General features: G+C 37.5%; 4 protein-coding genes across 4 annotated transcripts in view; all 4 read left to right on the forward strand.

Moving 5' to 3' along the window:
- LOC134812104 (pyruvate dehydrogenase E1 component subunit alpha, mitochondrial-like) overlaps positions 1-16,694 on the forward strand; it is a 76,558-nt gene that overhangs the window by 44,578 nt on the left and 15,286 nt on the right. The window contains exons 2-4 of the mRNA XM_063819291.1: positions 15,694-15,780; positions 15,936-16,109; positions 16,423-16,549. Coding sequence (XP_063675361.1) covers positions 15,700-15,780; positions 15,936-16,109; positions 16,423-16,549 — 382 coding nt within the window. The 5' untranslated portion in view covers positions 15,694-15,699. The remainder of the gene's footprint in view (positions 1-15,693; positions 15,781-15,935; positions 16,110-16,422; positions 16,550-16,694) is intronic.
- LOC134812940 (rRNA methyltransferase 3, mitochondrial-like) lies at positions 2,552-4,844 on the forward strand. Its single transcript, XM_063820560.1, has 5 exons — positions 2,552-2,900; positions 3,032-3,230; positions 3,369-3,492; positions 3,804-4,119; positions 4,507-4,844. Exons 1-5 carry the CDS (start codon positions 2,580-2,582, stop codon positions 4,609-4,611), a joined length of 1,065 nt encoding a protein of 354 aa, XP_063676630.1. The 5' UTR covers positions 2,552-2,579; the 3' UTR covers positions 4,612-4,844.
- Positions 4,885-6,607, forward strand: LOC134812941 (6-phosphogluconolactonase-like). The gene is made up of 4 exons (XM_063820561.1): positions 4,885-5,054; positions 5,305-5,506; positions 5,669-5,966; positions 6,152-6,607. The coding sequence occupies exons 1-4, from the start codon at positions 4,972-4,974 to the stop codon at positions 6,313-6,315; spliced, it is 747 nt and encodes a 248-aa protein (XP_063676631.1). The 5' UTR covers positions 4,885-4,971; the 3' UTR covers positions 6,316-6,607.
- On the forward strand, positions 9,368-11,905 carry LOC134812444 (TLC domain-containing protein 3A-like). Its single transcript, XM_063819867.1, has 6 exons — positions 9,368-9,584; positions 9,754-9,927; positions 10,103-10,180; positions 10,355-10,492; positions 10,685-10,879; positions 11,046-11,905. Exons 1-6 carry the CDS (start codon positions 9,432-9,434, stop codon positions 11,262-11,264), a joined length of 957 nt encoding a protein of 318 aa, XP_063675937.1. The 5' UTR covers positions 9,368-9,431; the 3' UTR covers positions 11,265-11,905.

Below are 16,694 nucleotides of genomic sequence, written 5' to 3' on the forward strand. Positions count from 1 at the left end.
TGGCACGAGCTACGAAGTAGCGCGCGCCGGGCCAGATCATTAACAATGGTCAATATTATGAGAAAGCAATACCTGTTGACGAACTGGACCTAAATCTTGCACACACCACCAACGATGAAGACAGGGGTGATGATGTTGATGATGAAGATGATGAAGTTGATGTTGAGGCTGAAAATGTAAAGGTAGAGGTTTCAGAAGAGTGAGCTGAAAAGAAGACAAGTTTCTATTCAAATTTATTGATTATTATATTTATTGCATAAACATATAATATCCTTTACTCCAGGAGTGATGACAGGATATAATAGAACATGAAAAACCATTAATAAATTTCGGTGGAAATATAAGTTACCTGTAGCGCTCGATTTTCGAGTTGTAGGTTTATAACCTACCAAAACGCGCGCGCGCATCTATTTAATTGCCAATCAAAATGTGAATGTTCATTTATAGATAATGACCGAATAAAATTACAACTGAGCTTAAACAATCATGTATCTTTTCAATTCCAAAATTTAAAATATCAAACTTAAAATAAATGTGTAATAATAACAAACAAACAATATCCAATATTTGAAATTTTAATTTGTTGTAGCGTTAACGGGTGATACTTGTAAAATATTTGTTCCATATATTAGGACCGTCGACGAGTCCAACCCGGCGCGCGTCCTGGTAGGTTAAAAACCTACAATTGTAGCTTTGCGCAAACTGCATGTGCACTATGTTTGACGTTCGAACGCGATCGCGTTTGTCCATATATTTAATGGATTAACCCGGCGCGCGCTTATACTTCGAAGTTTCGTACCTCGGGCGCTATTTCGAAGAAATTTAAACGAGTAATATCCGTTAATATTCTGTATAATGTACATTTTTATTGTATCGCGTCGTGAAACCCATTGTCATTTCTACAATTTAAAGGGGAGCCGCGCACTCGTGCGCGGCGGGTCATACAACGTATGCGACATTGTAGCGCGATGCGTTACTGTGCCGCGCCGCGCACTCAATGAGGTTTCTCACAGCGACATCGGCGAGATGCGCTACTGTGCCGCGCCGAGCTGCGATGAATTGAAATCGTCAATTAACATATGACAACGAAAAAGAACTTTGTTTTTGTAACATTTTACAATTTATCAAAACGCCAAAATTTTAGTATAATAATTAATTCCTAAATATATTTAGATATGTTCTGTGTTCACTGAAGAGTTTATGGCCGGTTTGCATGTACTAACAAATATTAGGCGCCAAGTTAGGAACATTTTGAAAGTAACAGGATCGCTGTGTAAATTAAATGAACAATTCGCACAAAAACGAAAATACAGTTGCCCCCATCGTGCAAGACTTTTTTTAATGATTTTGTATTAAAATATAATTATCTTACAAAAGTATAATTTCAAAACAAAATAATTAAGTTTTTCTCCAATATATATATCCAATTACAGAACATATTCTGAATTTTCATTGAATTAACAACTAACAAATTGATTTCCGGTTACATAAGTGCGTATGTAGTTGTATTTGTTCATCGCTACTGGTTTATTACAATATTCAACATATATGTCGTTATGGTGTACTTTTAAATAGGAGGGAAAAAGTTAAGTTTATGTATTCAATTGTGTTACTGTAAGTAGGTGATTTAGTGGGCCCTTAACCCATGTAGCTGAGACACCTCACAGCAAGTAGACCAAAGTGGTTCTTACTTGTGACCCAAATCGAATATTTGAGGTGGTTTATCAGTGGCGTAACAAAGGGCCCTGCTGACCCCACAGTGTGGGGACGCCATCTTAGGGGGGCGCAAAAATCTTCGTTTGAATGTGGGACAATTTTGAAAAACTTAACTGACAACTGAGTTATTAGCAAAACTGCACGTTTTGATCTAGAAACACACTTTTTTAGAGATTTTACCGGCATATCCTAACTTTTATCATGATAGTTCTGGGATGACTAGATTAAACACTGCTGAGTATAAGTTTATCTTAATAGTGGTGTTTTTAAACTTCAATTTATTATGATTATATCCTCTAAAATCACCTAATTTGTTCAATTTTAGGGGAGGGGCGCCAACATGGGGGGGGGGGGGGGGGGGGGGGGGGGGGGGGCGCATTCTCGGCGGGGGCGCCAACAGGCAACGTTACGCCACTGGTTCATCATCAATGATGTGTTCCTCATTTACAAGCACCATTCACAAGTTCCAATATCAGAGTCCTTCCACATTAAGAAGTCAAGCTTCAAAACTGAGGGGTTCACATCATGGAAGTTAAACCAAAAAATGGTCTGCTTTGCAGCTTGCATGATATTGTCACGACATACTTGTATTTGGAAGAACCAACACATTATTCAGTGACTCCTAGGGTTCCACCTATCCCATATCACCCAATGCAACATCTGTTAGTAGCAATATGTTAGTCGCTATGAGCATAATTTTCTAAAATAATTCCTGCACTCCATAAGCCCTGAGATAACCATTACAATGTGCTGTAATTTTGGGCAATTAGAATTAATCCTTCTCGAAATTGTTTTGATTTTATATGTGAAAAATATCTTATCAGAAATATCTCACCAAATGATTTTACAGGTCGATGTCTTGAATGAAACTGGTTAAAATAGTAACTCAGCACTGCAGAAGGTCTCAGGTTTGCTGCTGTAATATTAGACAGAGAGGTGTCCACAATTCTGCTCAGAATTTGTATAGATATGATGGAAGAAATGCACCCATTAACTATCCAGAGAAGTCTTTGTACGTGAAAAAGCACTTGTATGATGCCAAAACTCACAAGGAATATGCTGATGCAATGTCATTTCTTAAAGCCAAGAGAAGGAAAGGAATAGGTGTTTTTCTTGAAAACATCAAGATGATATCTGATGTGATGAAACAAGGACAAACTCCATCCCACATCTTTTACGTCAAGGTTAGTTTTTAGACTAGGTGCTTATATGTGTGCACCTTTTTTCATTTTTTTCTCTCTTATCCAATTATCAGACAGTGGGTACAACTCGTTTCAAAGTCAACACGGTTTTACTATTTCAATTAATATTTCAGGACGCAGTCTTAGAGAAACTGCCAACTCTTCATGAATCAACCAAAACAGTGCAGATAACAGATAAGCAAATGGCGAGGTTGACTGAAGTCACCACACCCCAAGGAATTATGGCTGTTTTTGATCGTCCTGCCTACATACCGCCTTCTAGAGTGGACACTATTCCATTGATCATTTACTTAGATCAGGTGGGAAATCCAGGTTAGTTCAGGTATTGTCAGCCTAGATGAAGAGCACAATGTTTATGTCTACACATTTATACATTTTTATATGCATGTTAACAGAAAAAGTTAGAATTCCCCTACGAAGTCTAAAGTATTTATTTATTCATCTTTTCAGGTAATTTAGGAACAATAATAAGAAGCGCAGCAGGGGCAGCATGTTCTTCTGTCATAACTAGCCCAAACTCAGCTGACGCCTGGTTGCCAGCCACCTTGCGTGCTTCAGCTGCTGCCAACTATTTGTAAGTAAGGTTTGTTCCACTGTGTTGGAAATATTTAAATTTTGCAAGTGCAGAGAAATGTTATTATATTATCTTATAATATTATAGTAAATCTATGTTTGTGCTGCATTAATTGTTGTCTATCATCATAAGCAATAAGCAATGTTCTTTTCATGCTATGATGTAAAATAATTGTAAAAATGCATTATGTATTATGCAAATGAAATTTGTGATTTTTTAGTAATATACATATCTTAATGATCCACTGCAATTCAGCATTTCTTTTAATTAGTTGCCATTTAATCAATAATGTATATCTATAAATCATTCAGGATACCATTGCACGAGAGATTAGGTTTCAATGAAGTACTAGAAACGTTACCACCAGATTGGAATATCTGTTTGGTGGAATCTACCAGTGAGAATTCTCCTAAAAAACACCCCAATTCCTTGCCATACTACGAGGCAGACTTCACTCAACCCACTGTGATGGTATTTGGGCAGGAAGCTGGTGGCTTGTCAGCTGGAATAAGAGACCTAGCAGTTAAACGTGGTATTCATAATATCATCCACACCTACATACCTACAATACCTGAGTTGGACAGTTTGAACGTCTCCATGGCAGCCACTGTTCTCATCTATGAAATGGTAGGTGTGACAATGCAGTGGTAGGTGTGACCTTTTGTAGGAATTATATTGTATAGTTCCTGAAATACAATAGACCTTTATTCCCTGTCCCTTCAATCATACAATAAAGTCTTTTCTCCTGAGTTTCCCACTAACAGTCTATTTGTATAATATCGTGTTGTACAGAGTTTGATACTTATTGTTTGAAATTGAATGCCTTAAAGTGTTGGCAGTACGGCTTCGATAATTATTTCTGTAGAGTGTAGTTTGATGTTTTGACGATGTTTTGGTTCAGAAGATATGAACTAATCTGAATGTCGGACGACGGACATTCCTTATTTCTCTGATCCGGGTGTTACCAGGGTCCAGGCCAGTACTATCAATCAATAACGTTTCTTCGTTCTTCAGGCAAAGCAACAAAGCAAGCTTGTGAAAAGGGGACGACTCTGGTACTGTAGAGTATCTGTCAACGGTCCCTGGCGATTCATTGCACGATATTACAGAGCTTGTTAATGTAGATGTCCCTGATGTAGCTGATGTAGCTGATGTAGCTGATGTAGCTGATGTAGCACACAAACTTGAGGTTATGTTCCCACCACACGAAGATATGAAAGAAACTGAAGAGAATCTCACTTGATTCATTCTCCGTTTAGACCTGTTATAATCAACCAAATCTACGAACTACTGCGCTGTTCAAATTGATACACATTTTTAATCATTTTAGCTTTAATTTATTTTCTTAGTACTTCGTATGTTTTCTTACTTTACTCTTTTAGATTCAATGACTATATTAAAATTGTTTAACATCTCATACAATCTCTTTCGAAATGCTATGGTAACTTTGTCCTTATCCCCACCATTCGATCAGTTAGGATGTCTGATTGTCCAGCTTTAGTGCAAGTCTTCGAGGATAATGTAGAGCTCAGTAAACGACTCTGTTCCTTTGTCAAAGACAGGTCAGATATTAAAAATAATAAAATTTAGAATTCTATTTATTTAAATTCCTATGTGATAGATTTATCATAACTTGTGTTAACTATTGAACCAATCGTTCTAACCTCTAAACTATACATGATGTTGATTATTGGATTTCGATATGATCCTAGCTGGTAATGTTTTTGAATGGTGCAGATTTAAGGACTTTTTCTTGCCATATTCTACATTGCCAGCATTTTCAACCCATGAAAAATGTCTACTCTTACTCAGATACGACGAGGCTGTCGAATCCCACGGAAAGTTCCACATTGCTGTCAGTGGCGGAAGTCTACCTAAGTTCATGAAGGGTCTGAGCAAACGTCAGGATATTGATTGGACAAAGTGGTGGGTTTACTTCTGTGATGAGAGATATGTATCTAGTGATGATCCAGACAGCAACTATGGGGCTCTCAAACAAGTTCTTCTTGATGATGTATGAATATTCTTATAATTCGTACAACATGCTCTTTAAATTTGTATCACTATTTCTGTTTCATTCCATCATTTTTTAACTTTTATGATCTGAGCGACTTGTAAATTGTATGTGTACTGTGTAGGCCATTCGATATAATCGCTCATAATTACTCACTTCCAGATCTCGATTCCAGAATCCCAAATCCTCAAAATAAACTCTGCCGTCTCCGTGGAAGAGGCAGCTAAACAGTACGAAAAGGAAATGAAGGAACGTCTCCCGTCCATGGAACTGGACCTGTCACTCTGTGGTATGGGTCCTGATGGTCACACGTGTTCCCTGTTTCCTGGTCACCCTCTGCTGAAGGAGGACTCTGTTGATATTGCTGCCATATCTGACTCCCCTAAACCTCCTCCTAAGAGAATCACTATGACATACCGTCTGTTGAGGAAATGTCAACAAGTTGTATTTGTAGTTACAGGTTGGTGGTTGGATGAAAGTTTCTAATTAATGAAATTTGTCAATAGTTTGATTTTACAAATTATAGATGTTGTAAATTATATTTTTTGAGACGACTAAATACTCATGTTTTTCCATTGCCATATTTCACTCCTACTATATCGTTTTTATTCGATTAATGAATATCATGATGCACCATTTGTTCAGGTGAATCTAAAGTACCTATGGTTGTGCCCTCATTGCACGAGTCTCCAGAAAACCGACCCCCAGCAGGACAAGTCAGGCCTGATTCCGGTAAACTATTCTGGTTCCTTGATAGCAAAGCGGCGGCTGGTCTCCCCGACAGAGGGCCCACCCCCTCTCTTATATAATAAGGGGTATTATATAATGTATACATATAATTGATAGTATTATAGGCTTTTAATTGGTAAAACCCTCTGCAGTGCATTGTGATTTATGATATTTTATTGAATCTGGTCAGATTTTGTCATCTTTCCATAGCTTTTAAGGGGTAATTACGGTTCACGATTTCATTGAAATATTTAAGTTATTACATTTAGTTTTGATGTTTTTTGTTGTTGAGAAAATACAGTTTTTGATTTGATGTATACTGTGTTTATATTTCGCTATTCACCCATGTTATAATTTGTCCTTTTGTATTGACCGATTGTCTTAATTTGTACTTCTAAGAATACATACTCAAAATCGAATGAATGTCTATTATTTAAGTAACTCATCATAATAACTTGTAAATTTTAAGAGCTATCGTTTCAACTTTGCTGTTATACAGTAAATTAAACATTTCAAAGTACGTCCTGTTTTATTTATATTTTTAAACTTTACATTTCTAGGCTTCTAGTGTAACAATGGACAGTCTAACGAATCTCCTCAACAACAACTTAGACGTGGCCAACCTAACCTCCGTCCAAACCACAATCAGCACAATTGAGAAGTACATGAACAACTTGTCTAGTCAGGTAGAGGAAGCCATAAACTCACAGTACAGCGATGTAAGCACCACTATGTCAGAAACAGATGCTCTTCACCAGAAATCTAAGCAGTTTATCAGCGAGTTCCAACTGCTAAACGGTCAGATAAGCAAGGATTTGGAGGTTGAGGTGGTTAGCACTGAGGATACACAGAAGGCACTGATGAACAGGATGTTGAAGAGTGAGTCTATGATATCTATACTGCATCAGATATGTCAGTGTCACGAAATGATTGAAGGAGCCTCTGATGCAAGCAGCCTCTTAGAAGAAGCTGAGAAATTAAAACTTGCTGAACTCAAGTTGAAAGCTCTCTGCAACTTAGCAGAGGCTCCCTTAGTTGTAATGGATATGAAAGAGAGGATTCAAGACCGCTTACTTGAGATATTCAAGTTAGTTGTTGATTGGAGCTCAATTGTCAGCATTCAGAATGAGCGTGTCTCGTTTTCAGATAATGCAATTTCTTTATTGGACGATTATGTAAAGGTTTTAGAGGTCATAGCAAAATCAGAACTTACAACAATAGCTGAGCTAATGGCGTCTCAGTTGATGAAAGAAATAATACTGCCAACCCTAGGTAAGAATCAGAAAATAGTATGTGGAAAAAATGAAGTGAAGTTGATGGATTCGTTGACGTGTAAAGTTGCATGTTTATCAGAAATAACTACTTTTTGCACAGCCATGACTGAAAGTTTCTTGCCATCTGATCATGCATTTCAATGTAATTTCTGGCAAAATATTTTTGAGGAACTTCTGCCTGAGGTTAAAGCATTTGTAAAAGACGAAATTCCTGTCAGAATATCTGATTTGAATCAATTTGCAAAGGAGTTCACACCCGCTATTGAGACTTTTGAAGATTCCATCAAAAAATTCAATAAAAATTCAAGTAATCATTTGACGATCTATGTTTCCAGCTACCATTTTCTATTTGCCCAGAAGTACAAGGAAAATTGTTACAACAATGCCAGGAAAATCTTGATGTCCGAAACAAACGGAAGCATTTCAGTCTCTCAAGTTCTCGACAAACCGATTAAGAGCACTGTAATAACACCTCCCAGAGACCCGTGCTCTCCGTTGACACTTCAATATCCAAACACCAACAAAATACTCCATCTTCCAGAGTTTCTTGTCTCTGAAAGAGTGGTAGATTTAGCGAAGCTTATAAAGAGCATTCTCCGGGAGGCTACTTCTAAAAACTTATCTCCAGAAGCCTGTATATGCTTGTGTGAAACTAGTGCGAATATTGGAGAGCTGTTCCTTATACCCAGTTTTGATCCTTTCGAGGACTCAGAGGACCCTGCCAAGGCTGCTAGGTTTTTCTGTGACTGTTGGTATTTGTCCCACGCAATCTTTTGGGAATCTGTGGAACTAAAACAACAGCTCCCTAATGAAAACTTCTTTGGTGTGACCAGTTATATCAGAAGTAAAGGAGCAGCTTCCTTGAAAAAGAATTCAGAAGCTTTGCACCAGAAAATCAAAACGTTGACAAATCAAATAGGTGGGCTAGATGGGCAAGGAAAAGAAAATCATGGTATGGTTATCGAAATGGCATTCGTCCAAACAGTAGCCTTGATCAACAAATACGTCACTGCCTGGAAAAAGAACCTCCCAAAGGATAAATACCTTAAACCTTCTCCAGGCAACTATAGACAGTACATTGAAGCTGCTTTTAGCTGATACCCTCAGAATCCCTGACATAAGTGCTAAACACAGCACTTGTCTGAGTAACAACTTCAGCTTACTATTGGATCAGCTCTCCAAAGTGAGGGCAGATCATTTGGCGGACGATTCAGAGTCTTGGATAAGATTCAAGCTGGTGATTGGGCTTATGGACGATAGCTTGGTGAAGATTGTTGAGAATTGGGAAAACGGAACTTTGTCGAAATTTTTCAAGTCCTCTGAAATCCAGCATTTGGTGAAAGCGTTATTTCAAAATACTGATAAGAACGCAGCACTTCGACGCAGAATAACTGGTGACATTCTTTAAAGTTTGTAGTATTTACACTTAGACCTGAATTTATCTTGCGCTTTTTAGTGTTTTAATGAATCTTATATAGGTGTTTTCAATTAAACTATGGGTTCCGTGTGCAACATATCGGATAATACTGAATATGATATTCTGAATGTTAAAATAGCTTACTTTCTTTTTAGAGTTAACGATAAGATAAAGTGAAATTATTAATTTTTGAATGTTTAATGTCAATTGATTTGTTCTGGGAATTGTAAATTATTCTACGAAATGTTTTCAATTGTTTTTTAATGATCTCAAAGTTCTATGCTGGTACGCCAATCAAAAAGCTCACTCTTCATAAAAATAAACTGTCTCAAAAGTGACCTCTTTCTATACTATATGATGTAAATTAAATAGTTTGATTATGAAGACATGAAAACGAAAGCTCATCATTACACATGTGATCATAAATTATGATATAATCAAAATAAATGTAAATGAATTAACTTTAATACAACAATATGTTAAAAATTCCACTTTTGTAAATAGGATGGAGGCAGCTGTGGAGGAGGTAGGCAACCAGTCAGGAGTAGAGACTTTAGTTAGTCTGTCCAAACCTCACCAGTACCAGCATGTTCACCAAAACTTCACTGTTCCTGGACTCTTTCTCAACTATGTCATCGGCTTCATCGCCTTCTCTGTTGTGAGTCAACATTAAGGATATTGAGTTTTTGACATCAAATTTTCAAACAGTTCAAAACCTTCCCAAGCCAAACTATAAGATCATGCCTTTTATCCTTTCAAAAGATCATAATTATCTTCGATTCCACTGATTCAGTTGACTAAAAGAACCTGAAAGTAACCCTCCCCAGCTTTACCTGTTTTCTTACGACGTCCACTGGAGCTATTACAAACTGGACCGAAAGCGTGTGAATATGTTCGTGTACACTGTGAGACTAGTGCGGATTATCCACGCTGTGTTGGCTACTCTGGTGGCGGTTCCTATCATGCTCATCACCTCAGAGTTCCTCAAGCAACGCTTCTTGGTAGGTTCTTAGTTCTCTTTTATCACAATTGTGTAAATTTAATTATCATAGATGCTCATTCTGAACCATTATAGATGTGTTGGATTGTGGTTACAAATATTTGTAATTAAATATAATTCAAGTTTTAAATTTGCCAAGTTTGTTGAAATGACTCTAACATTTGTTTACTCCACAGATTCTGGACATGTTTGTTGCATTCTCTGGAGGTTACCTTACTTTTGATGTGTTCGGAAAATACAACGAGCACCTTCAGGTTACAAACTGGAAAACCAGCTCTGCTGTCCTGTTATTATTCTCTAATCGGCACAAACACATTCTCTAAGACAAGAATTCAATTCTTTTTTCCTCCACAATTATCATTTGTTTCCTGATCTGCCTCAATGTTACCCTCCCGGAACACCTCACTAAGCTCCCCCTCCCCTGGCAGGTTTACGAACCACCTGGTAAACTGGTAAGTTACCGGATAATAAGAAGATACGTAAGGAAGAACTGGTTATTACTGGCTCACCACGCCCTGCTTGTGGTATTCTTGTATCCTGCTGTCCTCTTTGCTAGGGATGATGAGGTGAAAAAACATGTTTATAAAATCTCGGTATCAAGTTAATTTTCAGTGAAACAATTGAGTTTACACAGTCAAATCATGACCGCGAAATATCTTCAATTAAGATTAAATTTAAACATACCTCTTCTTTCGTCTCAAATTATTAGTTAAAGGTACATATTACTGGGCCTCCTCATACCAATATCCTGACATCAGGGTGACTTTCTGGTGGCGTGTATCCTGTTTACGGAGCTGTCAGTGCCCTTCACAGAGTTCCAGTGGATTATGGAGCAGACACTAGAGCCGCATAACCTGAGATATATCATTGTGAGCATGTGTGCCATTGCTACTACTGTTGTGTGCCGACTGCTCATCATACCCTTCTTGTACGAGGCATCAGCTGACCACATGGTAAGAATAGTTTAACTTTAATTGGTTGGTTTAGATATCGTACATAATGGTATGATTCATAATTGGATTTTGTATAAAATTTGATATCATCTCTAGACCTAGGCAGCTATTGTATTGAAGTTGAAGGTTATTACTAATTAATTAACTAATTACTACTGATTTGTAGGAGATGTCGGTGTTAGACTTCACCCTCTCCCTCGCACCGTGGTGGCACATTGCTGCCTTGTCCTTCATTATACCCAACATCATCTGGTTGGGAAGGAACATCTTCAAGACCATGGTCTATCTGAGGATTCCTTACGAGCGTAAACGAAAAGCAAAGCCTGGTGAAAAGATAGATCGTACCACTTTGGACAGAGAAGAAAAACGATTGAAGGAGGATTGAACTTTCCTGATACGCATCGGTTTACAATTCTTTCTGAAATTGCTACATATTTTGTGTTGAAACACTTTTTTGAAAATGAATGGAGATTTAACTAAAGTATTGTGTTAAATAGCATTTATATGGAGTTCACTATCGCATTTAATTGATATTCATACAAGTTATATCGCTGGTTTGTCAACTCCTACATTGCACGCTACTTGATAAAGAAAATATTGAAATTTCCCTGGAGCTGGCCTCGCTATGAACCTTTTGTACTAGAATTTGATTCGAATCTTAGACTTTGGAGTTTAGAAGTTGCAAAATTCAATTCTACAATAAGCTATAAAACATAAAGCTGCAGGGTTTATTATACATTTTATTTACAATCTCAATAAATAATTACCAAAACGTAAATAAAGATTTAAGAAATATCATAAGTCTTTCAAGTGATTTCAAGAATATTATATCACTTATCACGGTTATTGGGCAATTATTTATGATAGTCCTTGGGTTTTTATAATTTTATATTTGTATATTTGACATTTGATATATTCTAGTATTTAAGAGTTTAAGGTAGATATCATTATGGTATTTAAAATGTTTATGTATAATTGTTCTTTGAGATGTATTATTGTGGATATAAAAGAAATGTGTTCTCTCTTACTTGCTCTCCTGTCTTGTTTATAATAATAGGAAGTATTAAATAATAATAATAATAATAACGCTTTATTTGTATACCGCTTAGGCCGTATAAGCGACCAAAGTCCAAAAAATGGAGTATATACTGGCCAACAAAGCGGTGCAGATAAATTTACCTTAGTAGTCCCTTTTCTAATCAAAAATTCAAATTTATAAATTGTAGATTGATCTTAAAGTCCTGCGTCCATGACTACTGAATCACCAAAAATACTGTTCGCACATACAGGATAGGCTTGATGAAATAGCTGGGTCTTGAGAGCCTTCTTGAAAACATCTAGTCGAGAGATGGAGCGTAGTGAGTAGGGAAGTGTATTCCAGATTTTAGGAGCAGTGTGAGAGAAAGCACCAGCTGTAGCCCTCAGCCTTGATAAAGGAGGGCGTTCCAGTAGGAGAAGTCATGGTCCATTCTGACATGATGTTTACTAGTGTCCCTAATTTTGACCATTGTCCTTAGATATTCAGGAGCACAATCGTTTAGGCACTTGAAAACCAGTAACGCTATCTTGAATTGATTCGCATTGCTACAGGTAAGAAGTGTAATTCAATCATATAGGGTGTGATGGGCTCCTGTCTCAACTTCCCGTGAAGTCCGAATATGAATCTCACAGCAGTATTCTGCACTTTTTGAAGTTTCTGGAGAAGTCTTTCAGAAAGGGCACCATAAGTAGCATTTCCATTGTCCAGAATGGAATGAATTGAAGCGTGTACCATTTGGATTTTGAGCTCCTTAAGTCCTTACTCAGTTTGGAACCTATTCTGCCAAGATTTCGCTGATTTACATAGCAAACTCTGACAACGTTGTTGATCTGTGCCTCTAAATTGAGATGGTTGTCAAAAATGAATCCCAGATTCTTTGCTGACTTGGTAGGTTTAATGGAGCATATGCTGTCCAGATTGAATTCAACTTGTTTTGGGGCTTTGGAGTTTGTAGAGATCTCGATTATCTCACTTTTATTGTCGTTGAGTTTCAGGTAGTTCTCACTCATCCATGATTTGATGTGCTCGAAACATTCTTTCAATTTGCTCTTCATAGATTCAATGGCCATGTCTTTTTTAGGATCAAATGAGAAGTATATCTGAGTATCATCAGCATATAGATGGATTGGAGACCATGCATACTTGCAATATCTTGTAGCTGTTTTAGTGTAAAGGATGAAAAATATAGGACCAAGAATTGAGCCCTGAGGAACTCCAATCTCGAGGTCACAGAGAGAGGAATATTCACCCTTAACACCAACGATAAAGGATCGATTTGACAGGTAGCTTGCAACCCATTTAAGAATAATACCACTAAATCCATAGCTATGTTCGAGTCGTCTCAAAAGTCTTTTGTGATTGATGGTATCAAATGCAGCTGACAAGTCAAGAAGAAGAAGAACAGTATGACTCTTCTTGTCAACTTGGAGGAGTATATCATTATGTACCTTGAGCACTGCAGTTTCACAGCTCATGTTTTTCCGGTAACCTGATTGATTTGCTGCGAAAAGATTGTTCTTATTTAGGTACTCGGAAAACTGTGAGTGGGCACACTTTTCTATAACCTTGGAAATAAAACTGAGGTTACTCACAGGTCTATAGCTTTTCAAGTCGTCTGCATCTAGAGATGCTTTCTTTAGGACTGGTCGTACTATAGCAGACTTCAGAGCATGTGGAAAATAGCCCTCTTGGAGGGATAGGTTAACTATGAGGGTGATATGAGGGAGCAATTCATCGAGACAGTGCTTGAGGAGCCATGTTGGAAGAGGATCGAGTTCACACGACTTATTATTCATCGTCTTAGTAATCAGGGAAAGAACCTCTGATCGAGTAACTAATCTGAAAGCTGTAGTAGAGCATGGTAGAGAACTATGTGTATCATTAGGCATCTCTAACTCTTTTCCAACCGGATAATATCCAGATATCAGTATTTCAATCATGAGACTAATAAACAGCGAACTACTCCGTTATTTGATATTTCTTTTACACAAGGTTTGTCTTCAGATTGACTATCAGCACTGGACAGGTTTTCCTCTGAGATAGACCCATAAATCTTCTTTACTTTATCGTCAAAGTAGTTTTTGAGACTTTCTGCAACTGCTTGATGCATATTTAGAATAACTTTATTATTATTAATCATTACATGCACTGCACAAAGGCTGGCGCCTTTACGTGAACCAAAACTAAGTATGTACTGCTTTACCAATAATCTTCAGTGGCCGTATTACTTGTACAAAAATCTGCCAGGGTAGTACTATCCGAGAAGTCTGGCTGCAACTTTTTGGGGTTAGAGTAAGGTTAGCGTTCGGGTAAGGTTAAGAGACCCTTAGCCAGTTAAAGGTCATAGTCGATTTGGTTAAAAATTCGTCCATTTCATCCATTTTTCAGACCACAAATCACGTCAATTCATTTGTAGGAGAAATGGAAGACCATCACTTCTTATCTTCTACCGGACATAACCCCTTTACACCTCCCACAAGAAGAATTTAATTGAACCTCTTCCGTTTCTAAAAAGAACAAGAAACATCAAGATCATGTCAGAGCTCATTGTTACCGATAACTGCGACAAGAATAACAAATTAGAAGCCATGTTGCCAATAAAGATTAAAACGGAGCCAATAAAAACAGAGCCAAATGAAAGGAACAGCAGCTCTGCGATTTGTGAGTGTCCAGTTTGCATGAAATACTTTTCATCACACCTTCATTTCATTTATCATCTGAATGATGAGTACAAATGCTCGGGTAAAAGAACCAAACAGCCGGAAAAAGTTAAAGAAAAAATGGATTTCACTTATGAAGAAGGTGCTCAAATAAAACATTCTGGTCAAATTTACTCGTAATTAATGAATTGTCTCGAAAAACCAAGGAATGTCCGTACGCTTGTGCAGTTGTGCAGTGAAGATGGCCCTCAAAGCACACATTACAACTCACACGGGTGAAAAACCATTCAAATGTTTATCGTGCTCGTACGCTAGTAAGCGGAAATGTGCACACCAACGTGTTCATTCAGCCGAAAAGCCATTTAAATGTTCACTATGCTCATAGTAGATTCAGATGAGATCTCAAAAAGCACGAGATGATTCATGCAAGGGTAAAACCTTATAACTGTCCAATGTGTTCATTTAGCACTAACTGGAAAGGAACGTTTGCCTCGCTCAAAAAGGTTCACTCTGGACTCAAACCAAAGCAGTGTCCAGAATCCATATTGTGATTATAGTTTACTTCGACATCAGAAGATTCAATCACATGAAAGACCGTTCAAGTGTTCAAATTACGCTTACTTCATGCCCCACCCCCGCCCCGACCCGCCGCCCCCCCCCCCCCCCCCCCCCCCCCAGCAACTCCTGCTTCACTTGACTCGACTTTAAGAATGGCAGAACAAGTCTGCAGTCCTCAGTTGTGTGGAACACATTCCTCATTATAACCACACATCTACTGTTCATGAAGTGCGATTTTAGTCGATTATTTCGTGCTATACGGTTACTGAATAAAACTGCAAGATTATTAAACATAAATAAAAACATTGAAGTCGCTTAAAGGTGTTGTCTTCATCATTATAGTATGTAACATAATACATAATACAATTATAAGAAAGATTGTTTCTTTGTTGAAGAGTTGTTCAAATTTCGAACAGTTAACTCCTAGTAAATGTGTAAATATGTCGAAATCGGTTGTAATATGTCCTCGGTTATTATAAAATAATCTCAAATATGGAACTGAAGCTATTATCTGTGAATACGTTAAAACTTTAAGTTGATAACTGAATAATTGATTTAGCAGGATGTTGAGGCAGTCCCTGCGCAAGCTTTCCAGGCCCGTTCTGACTAGAGGTCTCGCGAACGAAGCTACCTTTGACCTGCCGGTATGTTATCTCCTCTTCTATAGTGAATAATGGACATCACTCTGTTTTCCCCCAAATAATGCCTTAAATATAAAGGGTATGAACGTATTTGATTATCTGATTTTTAAAAGATAGAGACGTTAAGTGTTCATTCAAGTTCACTTTTTCTCCTCCAGGAATGCAAGCTCCACAGGTTTGACATAACTCTTCCCACTACGGTCACCCTAACCAGAGATGATGCGTTCAAGTACTACAAGGACATGACCATGATACGACGGATGGAGACCTCAGCTAATGCCTTGTACAAATCTAAAGAGATCAGAGGTTTCCTCCATCTTTACAGCGGACAGGTAGAGCAGATTAGTAAATAGTGAATTATAGTAAATTATATTACACTAATTACACTAATTACTAATTATATTAGCACAAGATAAATTGTTATTTGTTGGGCGTGAGGAGAGTGACGACTCCTCAAACTACATTAAATTAATTCCTCCTGTAATGTCCTCAATGAATGTATTTAATTGTAGTTGTGAAAGTACTTTAAAACTATTATTTGTGCTCTGTTATTTCGTACTACGACAATAACTTGTACTTAGTTAAGAGAATAACCTACGAATTAGATAATTTTAAGCTCTAGCTCTCTAGCCATGATAATTTCAGGAAGCAGTGTGTGTCGGGATGGAAGCTGCAATAACTCCTGATGATAGTATCATCACTGCGTACAGGGACCACGGTTGGGCCTACACTAGGGGTGTTGAACCCAGAGCTATCCTGGCCGAACTAACCGGTAAATATAATTCTAGTTACTAAGTTGTACTATTATTGTACTGTTATTGTAGTTATTGTCTAGAATTTCATGCACACATATACAATGGTTCAATCAAATTATTTCAAACTGATTTAAATTAGGTTTTGATTAAGTTCCTAATCAT

Source organism: Bolinopsis microptera, chromosome 3, assembly GCF_026151205.1.
Source record: "Bolinopsis microptera isolate Bmic1 chromosome 3, MBARI_Bmic_1.0, whole genome shotgun sequence".
In the NCBI taxonomy this organism is placed as follows: domain Eukaryota; kingdom Metazoa; phylum Ctenophora; class Tentaculata; order Lobata; family Bolinopsidae; genus Bolinopsis; species Bolinopsis microptera.